We start from the raw sequence: 12,300 nt of genomic DNA on the forward strand, positions 1-12,300 counted from the left end.
TTGGGTGGACCCCTTCTGCGACCACCATGAATCCCAGAAAGTCTACCTGAGGCACTCCTAGTAGACATTTTTCCCGCTTCACCTTGAGACCCGCCGTCTGGAAACGGTGCAGAACGGTGCGGAGGCGGTCCTCAAACTCCTCTGGTGTGGGCCCGGCAATCAACACATCATCGAAGAAGGGGGTGACACCAGGAATCCCTTTAAGGAGAGAGTCCATTAGATTCTGGAATATGCCTGGTGCCACACTGACACCGAATTGCAGCCGCTTTACCCTGAACGCTCCTCTGTGCGTCACAATTGTCTGTGCCTCTGCTGTGGCCTCATCTACTGGCAGCTGTTGATATGCTTGGGCCAAGTCCAGCTTGCCAAAAATTTTCGACCCAGCCAGGGTGGCAAGGACATGGCTGACCACTGGCACTGGGTATGCGTGGGCCGTGAGGGCCTTGTTTATGGTACATTTGTAGTCTGCGCAGATGCGGACCGAACCATTAGGCTTGACGGGTGTGACGATTGGGGTTTCCCAGGGGGCATTAGGCACCGGCTCCAGCACTCCTTGCTCCACGAGTCGGTCCAATTCCTCGTCAATACGGGGTTTCAGGGCGAACGGGACCCGGCGGGCCTTGAGCCTGACCGGTCGTACTGCGGGGTCAAGCTGTAGAGCAATGGGGGGGCCCGTATACTGTCCCAATTTCCCATCGAAAACCCCTGGAAATTCCTTGCAGATGGCGTCCACGTCCACTTGTAAGGTAGTGTGGTTCACCCCGGTGATGGCTAGCCCCAGTGGTCCAAACCATGCCAATCCCAGTAAGCTAATGTAGGGGCCCTTGACCACGAGCAAGTCCAGTTGCCGCGTCCGCCCTCGGTATTGCACCCTGAAGGTCCCCACCCCCATTGTGGGGACCTTACGTTTCTGGAAGTCCCGGAGGGTGAATGGGGCCAGCCTGAGTTTGGGACCCCCAGTAGGACACAGTTTCCTTAAGGTCCTTGCCGAGATTATGGATAGAGTTGAGCCCGTGTCAAGCTCCATGCGGCATGGGGCCCCCTCTATCTGTACCTCTACATAAATTTTCTCTACGTTGGGGTGGGGCAACTGGTATACCTGGAAGTCCGTGAGCTCCGTCGAGTTGCCTTGGTGCGTTGGGCCCCGGGACCTGGGGCTCTTGGATTGGTCATCTGATGCCTGGCGTCGGGTGGGCCGAGCTCGACACACCCGGGCGATGTGTCCCAATTTTCTGCACTGCCTGCACTCTGCGTTGCGGAAACGGCAGGTCCTCCTCTCATGACTTTCCCCGCAGCTTGCGCAGTTCCCTCCTTCTCGTCGAGGCAGCTGTGGTATGTGGGCTGCTTGAGTGCGCTGCTGTACTCGGTGCACCTCCTCCCTGGCAGATCCTGAGTCGTCGGTGAGGTCTTCGTGGTGGACCCTCGGTTGGGATGGCAGGCTCGGCCGTGCCTCTTGCGTCGACCTCTCGGCAGCTTCCGTTGCCAGGGCCTCCTCCAGAGCAACCTGGAACGTTAGGTCCTTCTTAGCGTAGAGGCGTCGTTACAGCTTCTCATCCTTCAGTCCACCGACGAGGCGGTCACGAAGCATGTTCTCCAGCTCTGAGAAGTTGCAGAACTGGGCGGCTTGGCGGAGAGATGTCACAAACCCAGTTATGGTTTCCCCAGGGGCTTGCCGCTTTGCGTAGAAGGCATTTCGACGAGCCACCACTGAGGGCTGCGGCGAAAAGTGCCCCTTCAGCTGTTCCATTATTGTTTTGTATGGAACAGTAGCGACGTCTTCAGGCGCAAGGAGAGCCCGGGCGATTTCAAATGTCTCCTCTCCGCAGACGCTGAAGAATATCGCCCTCTTCTTGGCGTCTTCTTCGTCGGTGACCCCTTTGGCTTCTAGAAGGAAGGTGAAACGGGAGGCATACTGTCAGGGGTTTAGGTGCAGAGGCACGGGCAAGGGAGGAAACAGAGAGCGAAGGGGAGGAGACAGAGGAAAGGATGAGTGATGACGACGACCCGAGATCTCCCAGTCTTTCCAGTGAATCAGAGGATTCACAGAAAGGAGCACCAGTGGCCAGGGCAAGGGGGGAATCTAGAGAGGCACCCCAGGAAGATAGAGCCAGAGGAGACTCAGGGGGGAGCAGCTGGAAATCGGGACCAGCGTCACCGCCAGGAAGCAGGGAAGAGGAAAGGAGCCAGGGGGGAAGCGCTGGCAGCTCACCACAGGAGGGAGGGCAGGAGTCAGGAGTGGCCACACCTCCATCGGGGAGCGAAGAAACGGTTAAGAGGAAAGTGGAAGGTTGGGCGCGCGCGCCAAGTTCAAATGCAGAGGAAGGCGGCGCAGTGAGCAGCCCCGAAAGGGAACCAGGTCCTAAAGCCCGGCGCAAGGAGGCAGAAGGGTCCGGGTCAGCGTCAGAAGAATCCCGGAAGGAAGAAGCCCCGGGGGGTAGAGGGACCCAGAGGAGGACAGTCAGGAGGAAAAGGTGGAGCAAGGCTAGGATATTAAGTTGGTGCGCACGGGGCGGAGACTCAGACGGAGCCTCGCCGATCTAGCTAGTAGACGTAGAGTTGCAGACAGCAGCGTGAGAATGGAAACTGTAATTCAATAAAGACTTTTACTTAATGACCGCTGGCTAGCGTGATCCTCTGTGAGCTAGGATCTTGAAGCAGCTCTGACAGTAGGCTCCGTCTCCACATTGTGGGCATCTGCAGCCTCGAGGAGGGGAGAGAAACAGGCGCCCACTAGCGAGCTCACGAACGGCAGGAGACATGACGGCTGAGCAGCAGATAGAGGACCTCAGAAAAGCAGTGGCACAACTGAACGCCGAGGTTCTCGCATCCAGGAAGAGAGAGGACGAGGCAGCTGCCGCCTGCAGGGATCTCCAGGTCAGGTTAGACGTACTGGCAAAGCAAACACCCCGGCAGGAGGGAATTGGGTTGGCGAGACGGACAGGCGGACTGCTCTCTCACTTCGATGGGAACCTGCAACAGTATCCCAACTTTAGAGCCGACGTACTGTGCGCACTGCAACTGTTGCATAAAGACTTTAGAGATGAACAGGAGAGAGTGGGGTTCATCATGTCCCATCTGCATGGGGAGGCGAAAGCATGGTTGCGCAATTTATGGAGAGATAACGATCCGGCGCTCCAGAATGCGGATGCCTTTATTAAAGCGATGGATGGGTGTTTCTTATCAAGTATTGACATTGATCTTGCACGGAAGGAGGTGCATGGGCTGAGACAAGGGAGGGCCAGCGTCAGACAGTATCATGCCCGCTTTTTCGCCTTGGTCAGCGCCCTGGAATGGGACAGAGATTCGGCTCCTGTAAGAGACCTCTTTTGGGAGGGACTGCACAACTCGATTAAAGATGAGATAGCGAGGGGGGAGAGACCCCGAACCACCCAGGAGGTCGTTCAGAGGGCACTGGCTGTGGGGGTGAGGCTGGAAGGACGTCCGTGGAGCAAGGACGAAGGACGTGGAGGGCGCGAACCAGCCGGGGGCCCCTCCTTCTTTCCCAGAGAAGCAGCACGGGCGCAATCCACGCCTCCGCCAGGAGGAGGAGCCGAACCTATGGAGGTTGGAGGTGCAAGGGCTCAGTCAGCAACCAGAGCCCTAGCACCGGCAGCAGTGAAGGCGAAGCCTCCTAGAGGGACCAGGAAGTGTTACGTCTGTGAGCAGCCAGGGCATATGGCGAAAGAGTGTCCCCAGAGGCCCCACAAGCTTACTGCAGCCTCAGCAATGGTGACTGCAGCAACGCAGCAGGGAGGACCACAGCAGGGAAACGACGATGTCTGGCTGGAGGAAGAGGCACTGGGGCCCAGCCAGACGTGTTAGTGACGCAGTCCCCAGAGATTTTACAGCCAGTGAACCCCCTCCCGCCCAAACCAGTAGTGAGGCTCACAGCATCTCTCCAGCTGCCCACTGGAATCACCATGGACGTGCCAATCACCATCGACTCCGGCAGCAACGCGGACTTTATAGGGCAGGAATTTGTCGACAGGCACGCTGTGCAGTTGCTGCCGGCCACACTGCCCCTGCAGGTTGTCACTGTGGATGGCAGGGAGCTGCTAGGGGGGCAAGTGGTGAAGCAGACGCCACCAATGGTGATGCGACTTGGAAATCACAGGGAAGTCATCAGCTTCAACGTCACTCAACTGTCTGACACGCCCATTGTATTGGGCATGAGTTGGCTGGACAAGCACAGCCCAACGATGGCTTGGTTCCAGAGGCAGCTGGTTTTCGGCTCTTCCTTTTGTGCTGAACACTGCATCGTACCCAGGCAGGAAGGAGAGGAAGAGGAGTCACAGCTGCTGCTAGGCACGCTGCAAGCGATTCCCCACAAGTACGCAGAATTTCTGGAAGTTTTCTGCGAGAAGGAGGCGGACAGGCTACCCCCTCACAGACCATATGACTGCAAAATTGACCTGCTGCCGGGGGCGGCGCTGCCTAAAGGGAAGCTGTATTCCATGTCTGAGGACGAACTGCAGGAACTCAAAGACTTCATCGATCATAATTTGGAGCGCGGTTTCATCCGAGAGTCTAAGGCAGCGGGGGGCAGTCCTGTATTCTTTGTTAAGAAGCGAGACACGCCCCAAAAAAGACTCGTAGTGGATTACAGGATTTTGAACAGTGTGACCAAGCCGTCGGACTTCCCCATGCCCCGCATCGACGACCTCCTGGCGAAGGTACGGAAGGGAAAGGTGTTCACCAAGTTGGACCTGCGGGGGGCGTACAACCTCATTCGCATGCGGGAGGGTGATGAGGGGAAGACAGCCATGTTCACGCCACTGGGTACCTACGAATACAGAGTTATGCCTTTTGGACTGCAAAATGGCGCTCACGTTTTTCAAGCATTTATGCATCACGTGTTGGCGGGACTTCTCTACAAGACGTGCGTCTGTTTCTTGGATGACATCCTGATCTTTTCGGAGTCGCAGCAAGAACATGACAAGCACGTCAAGGAAGTGCTGGGCAGGCTAAAGCAACACAGGCTCTACGCCAAGCTGGAGAAGTGCCAATTTGACGTGCCGGAGGTGGATTTTCTGGGCTACAAGCTGTCTGACAAGGGGCTCGCCATGGACAGCGCCAAGGTTCGAGCAGTGTTGGATTGGAAGAGCCCACGCAACCGGAAGGAGGTCCAACGGTTTGTCGGCTTTGCGAACTTCTATCGCAAGTTTATCAAGGGCTTCGCGATGCAGACGGCGGCCATCACTGACACCCTTAGCTCCAAGAAGAAGAAGTTCATCTGGACAGAGCAGGCGGAGCAGTCCTTTCAGGCCCTCAAGCGTCTCTTCGCGTCGGAAGAGCAGCTGCTTCATGTCAACCCCAGCATGCCGATGAGGGTGGAGACAGACGCTTCGGACAGAGCGGTGGGGGCGGTCCTGCTGCAGAAGGACCAGCAGGGCGTGTGGCGGCCGGGAGCGTTTTACTCCAGGAAGCTCAGCAAGTCCGAGCAGAACTACACCATATGGGACAGGGAGTTGCTGGCCATTCATGCAGCGTTCAAGGCGTGGAGGCACTTTCTGATCGGCGCCAAGCACACGGTGCAGGTTTGCACGGACCACAAGAATCTGGAACACTGGCGCACGGCACAGTTCCTGAACCAGAGGCAGATACGTTGGGCTGAGTTCTTTGCGGACTTCGACTTCCGAATAGAGTATGTCCCGGGGGACACCAACATCATGGCAGACGCTCTCTCCCGCAAGCCACAGTATCTGGAGGACGCAACACCAGCGGCCGCCATGCACATCTTTGCACCGACAGTGTGGGCGTGCGCCGCGGCGACCGTGGACCTAGAGGCGGTGCGGCGAGCGTTGCAGGGGGACTCCTTCGCACAAACGAAGATGGCAGAGGTGCGAGGGGGCAAGGCAGCGGCCGACGGTTTCCAGCTACGAGATGGATTGCTCATCCGTAAAGGGGCCATCTACGTGCCGGGTGACGAACTTCGAGCCAAGGTGCTACAGCAGCTGCACGACGCACCCACGGCCGGGCACTTTGGCAAGGAGAAGACGGTGGAATTAGTAGCCAGGGATTTCTGGTGGCCTGGAATGAGAGGGGAGGTCGCAGACTACGTGGCGAGGTGTGACACTTGCCAGAGGGCAAAGACGGTGCACAAACCGCCGGCTGGACTGTTGGAGCCGCTGCAAACTCCGGTCGAACCTTGGGAAAGGGTGGCTCTGGACTTTGTCACGGATCTGCCCAGCTCAAGGGGCAAGACGGCAGTGTTGGTGGTGGTGGACCTGTTCTCCAAGATGGCGCATTTCATTCCGTGTGCTAAGGTGGCCACGGCAGAGCAAACCGCCAAACTGTTCATAGACCACGTGTTCAAGGTTCACGGTCTGCCACGGTCTATTCTGTCCGACCGCGGGCGGCAGTTCATCTCGAACTTCTGGCAGAAGCTGATGGGCTTCCTAAACGTCAAGATCAATCTGGCGTCGGCGAGACACCCGCAGACCAACGGGCAAGCGGAGCGAGCCAATGCCATCATGCAGCAGTACCTGAGATGTTATGCGAACCAACAGCCTGCGACGTGGGTGGATTACCTGCCGCTTGCAGAGTTTGCCTACAACAACACGAAGCACGTATCCACGGGCGTCACGCCGTTCTTCGCCAACAACGGGCGGCACCCTAGAACCTTCCCGGGACTGGAATGCAGGGCAGAAGGGGAGCCGCAGTCAGCAGATGCGTTCGCGTCGGAGCTGCAGGAAGTCCACGATCAGCTGCGGCGCCACCTGGAGCTGGCTAAACACGCATACAAGGTACAAGCGGACAAACACAGAAGGGTTGGCGAAGAGCTCCACGTGGGAGACTGGGTCTGGTTAGCAGCCCACGCAGTGCCGGCCAGGTCGTTGGCCAAGAAGAAACTAGGGCATAAACAACTGGGGCCCTACCAAGTCGAAGAGCAGGTCAACCCGGTGGCTTTCAGGCTGGCGCTTCCGGAGGGTTCCAGAATGCATCCGGTGTTCCACAGATCGGTGCTCACTCCCTACAAGGCACCGCACAGGTTCCAGGAACCCGGAACGGCGCCGAGTCCGCTCAGAGAAGGAACGGGGCACGCGGGAGTGGCACAGGAGGAGCGCATCAACGAAGTCACGGAGATTTTGGACTCCAGATGGGGGGAAGAGGGAGTAGAATACTTTCTCGCCAGGGAGGGCACCCCGGCCAGTGCGAACAGCTGGGTGCCGGGCTACGCTTTAGACGAACCTCTGCTCAAAGACGAGTTTCATGCTCTCTTCCCACATAGACCTATGCCAGCGGACTTTTTCGACGACTGGCTTTTCACGCCCACGCTTTCGGACAGCACGTTCAGGGGGTTCGACTCGGACGAGGAACCGACACGAGACGTCCGTTCCCCGGAGGGGTCACCCTCGGGATCTGTCTCAGAACCCTCGTATTGGTGGGACGATAGGCCGGAGGAGCAGTTCCGCAGGAAGTGGCTGGACTGTTCTGGCCGAGCAACGCCGCCTGGAGGAAGTGCGGGAGAGACGGACATGGACATTTTCGGGGACGACCCTGGTTTCGAGCACGGCGGCACAGAGATGGAAGAGGAGGTGACTGTCGTCAACGAGAGCAGGGAGGAAGACCCGGAAGAGTTCCGATGGAGGCCTGCCACGGGAAGCGACCGATATCCGACGTTCGTCCCTTTGCAACAGCAGCCCCCAGCTCCAGCACCGGAAGGAGGGGAGGGGGGACTGGGGGGCTTCGAGGGGGGGATGGATGTCAGGGGTTTAGGTGCAGAGGCACGGGCAAGGGAGGAAACAGAGAGCGAAGGGGAGGAGACAGAGGAAAGGATGAGTGATGACGACGACCCGAGATCTCCCAGTCTTTCCAGTGAATCAGAGGATTCACAGAAAGGAGCACCAGTGGCCAGGGCAAGGGGGGAATCTAGAGAGGCACCCCAGGAAGATAGAGCCAGAGGAGACTCAGGGGGGAGCAGCTGGAAATCGGGACCAGCGTCACCGCCAGGAAGCAGGGAAGAGGAAAGGAGCCAGGGGGGAAGCGCTGGCAGCTCACCACAGGAGGGAGGGCAGGAGTCAGGAGTGGCCACACCTCCATCGGGGAGCGAAGAAACGGTTAAGAGGAAAGTGGAAGGTTGGGCGCGCGCGCCAAGTTCAAATGCAGAGGAAGGCGGCGCAGTGAGCAGCCCCGAAAGGGAACCAGGTCCTAAAGCCCGGCGCAAGGAGGCAGAAGGGTCCGGGTCAGCGTCAGAAGAATCCCGGAAGGAAGAAGCCCCGGGGGGTAGAGGGACCCAGAGGAGGACAGTCAGGAGGAAAAGGTGGAGCAAGGCTAGGATATTAAGTTGGTGCGCACGGGGCGGAGACTCAGACGGAGCCTCGCCGATCTAGCTAGTAGACGTAGAGTTGCAGACAGCAGCGTGAGAATGGAAACTGTAATTCAATAAAGACTTTTACTTAATGACCGCTGGCTAGCGTGATCCTCTGTGAGCTAGGATCTTGAAGCAGCTCTGACACATACGCTTCCCAGTCTCCAGATGCTGGGTTGAACGGCGAGAAGCTGCTGACAGTTGCCATTCTGAGTTCCTTGTGTCCCGGAGCTGAAGCCTGGATACACGGTGCGAGGCAGCGGTGCGGCAGGTGGCGGTGCTGCGGTGCTGTGTGTGCCAGTCAGCTCAGCGGGATCCCACCTTCGTCGCCAGTGAAATATACTCAGAGTCGCAAGGTGATTTCATGCTCTTTTATTCAGCTCATAGTGGTGAGGAGGAATGAATGAATGTCCCCTCAAAGTATCTGCTTTATATACATTATTTACACAATGGGCTGCACATGATTGGTTAATTCTGGAATTCTACTGTAAGCCAATCAGGTTGTGGATTCACTTATATCTGGAGCCTGATTGGGTGGTTCCTGCCAACCAATCATACTGCTGCATTGTTCTTGGACCAATCAGACTGCTGCATTCTGAATCCTATTGTTCTAGGACCAATCAGACTGCTGCAATTTGGATCCTATTGTTCTAGGACCAATCAGACTGCTGCAGTTTGGATCCTAGTCAACTCAGTACATAACAGTTTTGTTGGACCAAATGAAGCCCATTTAGTACGCAATCTTCAGAAGGGCCTCTGTGGTCTAAGACAGGCTGCTGGGCAAGGAATGAGACATTGTACAGCATGTGCACACAGCCAGGGCACACAGAAGCCACGCAGACAGTGTTTGCACGGCAAATGCAAAAATGGGCCCTTTCCCTGTGTACTGGCATTCGTAGATGACTTGCTTATTGCAAGAAAGAGTGGCCAAGATTACACACATAGTTCTCCAGTATTTAAGCAAGGGTGTGGAGGTCAAGGAATTTGGAAAATCCTCCTACAACCCAGAGAGCAGAAAATGTATTGTTTCTTGAGAGCCAGTGTGGTGTAGTGGTTAAGAGCGGTAGTCATGTAATCTGGGTAACCGGGTTCGCGTCTCCGCTCCTCCACATGCAGCTGCTGGGTGACCTTGGGCCAGTCACACTTCTTTGAAGTCTCTCAGCCCCACTCACCTCACAGAGTGTTTGTTGTGGGGGAGGAAGGGAAAGGAGATTGTTAGCCGCTTTGAGACTCCTGAAGGGGAGTGAAAGGCGGGATATCAAATCCAAACTCTTCTTCTTCTTCTTCTTCTTCTAAGTCAAAAGCCAAAGGTCACTGAGCTGCTTGACAGCCTCGGTTCTTTGAGTCTGTAGGGTCAGTTACAAGCATCACTGTCTGCCTGGTACCCTGTTGTTTGCTGAATCCTGGCAAGACCTACATGTGAGTAAATGTGTTTTCTTGTACTTACCACACAGTCTGATTACTTTTGCAGGTGGCAAAGGGCGTGACTCCAAGTACATTTAAAGCTAAGCAACCCACTCTCAAGTTTCTGTTTCTACTCTGCAAAGGGATGGGAATAGTTTAACTCAGAAAGGCCAAGGCGCTAAACCTCTCATGTGAGAGATAAATTAACTTTGATATATCCTCTCTTGCTTATCCATCAAATAGTTTCTGCCCAGAACCCTCCCGTTCCACCCAATAGAAGGTGAAATAAGATGAGCCCCTACTCACTTGCATGGCTCCCATAGGGTGATTTTCTGGGGAACTGAGGAAATCAATAGCCCCCCCCCCCATCGCAAACATGGCTCTTGCAAGGAGGTCCTGCTTTGCCTGCAGCGTTGGCCTACACCACAGGGTTGTCTGTAGGCTAAGGCTGGCCCAGCTAGCAAGAGAGCGCACATGACCACAGAGGCCCCAGAAGCCTCAGTCCTCCCTATCTGTAAAATGGGCCCAAGAGGGACCTGCTTTTCCAGCTTGCTGTGGGGATGGAGGGGCCAGTGCAACAGGCCTCTGCTCTGTGTGGCTGGGCCAGGAGGTGGAGGAAGGAGTGAGCAGGGCCTAGCAAAGTCACTGCACCCCCCCTCCAGATGTGCCTTGGGATGGGGGGGGAGCTGTGTGGAGCCTTTGCACCCTGGGTGATAAGAATGGGGGTGTCGCCACGTGGGGAAGGTTGAAAGTAGTAACCCCCGCATCAGACACTGCCTTCTTCTCCCACCACACCTAAAAATTGCAAGCTGGGGGTGCCCTGTGATGGAGGGGGAGTCATGCCGGGAGAGTGGTGGATCCAGCGTGGTGGGGGCACCGTGAGACGCCCCCCCCTCTCCCGCCACCTCGCCTTTCCTGCCCTCCGCAGCGGCTCCGGTGCCCCCCTCCAAATGCAGCAGCAGCTGCTGCCGGCGGGCGCCTTTAAGAGTGGGCAGCGCTCCTGCGGCGACGCGGCGGAGATGCGCTGCTGCTGCTGCTGCTCCTCCTCTGCGCGGCCGGCCGGGCTGTGATGCTGAGGCGGCTGCCGGAGGAGGAGGAGGAAGAGGAAGGAGGAGGAGGCGGCAAGGCGAGGAGCGAGGAGGAGCGAAGAGCAGCAGCGGCAGCGGCGGCGGCGGCGGCGGCGAGAGGGAGCCTGTGCGCGCCGCAGCCTCCGCGCCAGCATCCTCCTCCTCCGCGGCCGCCGCCTGCATCCTCGCCCGCATCCTCTCTCGCATCAGGACCAGCGGCGACATCCTCTCGCATCAGGACCAGCCGGGGAGGCGCCGCCAAGAGGCGGGCGGGCGGGGGCGCAGTGCGGGGGAGGCAGGCAGGCAGGCCCGGCGCCCCCCCCCGCCCGGCGCCTCCTCCTCCTCCTGCCGGGCCGAGCCCCCTCCCCGCGGCTCCCGCTCCCTTTCCCCTGCCGGGCCGGCCGACCCCCTCCCCGGCTGGTCCATGAGCCGCGAGCGCGCAGGCAGAGGCTGAAGGCACCATGTCCTATGCCCCCTTCCGAGGTACGGGCGCGCGCGTGGATGTGGGGGGGGGGTGAGAGAGGGGAAGCTCGCCGCCCCCGGCCAGGTCCACCCAGCCCGCGCCCCATTTTCGGGGGATGCAGCGGTGAATCCGGAGCGAGGCTGGCGTGGGCTAGGATTGACGGGGCGCGCGGAGTGGGGGTGGGGGGCTGCAGGCTGGAGATTATTTTGTGTATCTTGGGGGTCGTCCTGGGGCCTGGCGGGTGGGGGGCGGCTGGAACTTGGGGGGCAGGTGCCCCCCCACTCCACCCCCGTCTGGCCCGCGGCCCGCTTGGTTCTCCACGTGGGGCGGAGGGGGCAGGGAGGCGTCATCCTAGCGCTGGATCCCAGACCTTCCCGGGAAGGCCTTCGTGGGTTGGGGGGCAGGTAGCGCAGCTCCTTCCGCCCCCAGCACCTCTCTGTGGGGAGAGGAGGCCGAGCGAGGCCCCCGCCATCACCACCAGAGGCCCGGGATCCCCTCTGCTCCTCGCAGATGCTGAGCTGGGGGGGGGTTCTGCCTGAGACGGAGGCCTGTAAGGGGGGTGCTTATAGCTCTTCTGGCCCCCCCGGCCCATGCTGCTCACATCTGCCGTCCTCCCTGGACAGAGTGAGCCCCTTCCTCCTGCCTGCATCCTTGAAGGCCCCTACTTGACCCATAGCTCGGTCTTTCCTTCTCCTTCCACCTCAACTCTCAAATTCGCCCCCCCCCAAAAAAAACTAGCCCTCTCTGGCGATCCCACTTCCTGCCGTGCAAAGGGTCAGGGTTGGCACTGCCATGTGGTCCCATCCGCCAAATGCGCCCCCTCCAATTGCTGAGCACACCATGATGGCTAGCTCGGGGGTGGGGGTCCGAATAGGGTCCTGGGGGTTTCCTGAGTGCCCCCTCCCACTGCCAGCTGTGCCACCCCCTCCTGTGGCCCTCATGTGGCAGCCTGTCTCCTGTTGCAGCTGGACCCTCAGCAGCCAGCAGGACCAGTGGTCAGGGAACAGGGGCCCCGGCCACACCTGGAGACTGCTCCGCGCACCTGCAGGTTCCTA

At 58.5% G+C, this 12,300-nt stretch overlaps 1 protein-coding gene across 6 annotated transcripts in view; it reads left to right on the top strand.

Annotated features, from left to right (window-relative positions):
* Nucleotides 1–11,116: 11,116 nt before the first annotated feature.
* The window catches only part of SYNGAP1 (synaptic Ras GTPase activating protein 1), a 56,948-nt gene continuing 55,764 nt past the window's right edge, over nucleotides 11,117–12,300 (top strand). For 5 of the 6 annotated variants that reach the window (XM_081181755.1, XM_081181758.1, XM_081181759.1 and 2 more), the window contains exon 1: nucleotides 11,117–11,265. In XM_081181755.1, the coding sequence (XP_081037881.1) occupies nucleotides 11,244–11,265 (22 nt within the window). In that variant the 5' untranslated portion in view covers nucleotides 11,117–11,243. The remainder of the gene's footprint in view (nucleotides 11,266–12,300) is intronic. The other variant, XR_014004811.1, reaches the window with a different exon arrangement.

Source organism: Podarcis bocagei (genome assembly GCF_964188305.1).
Source record: "Podarcis bocagei genome assembly, chromosome: 2".
Lineage (NCBI taxonomy): Eukaryota > Metazoa > Chordata > Lepidosauria > Squamata > Lacertidae > Podarcis > Podarcis bocagei.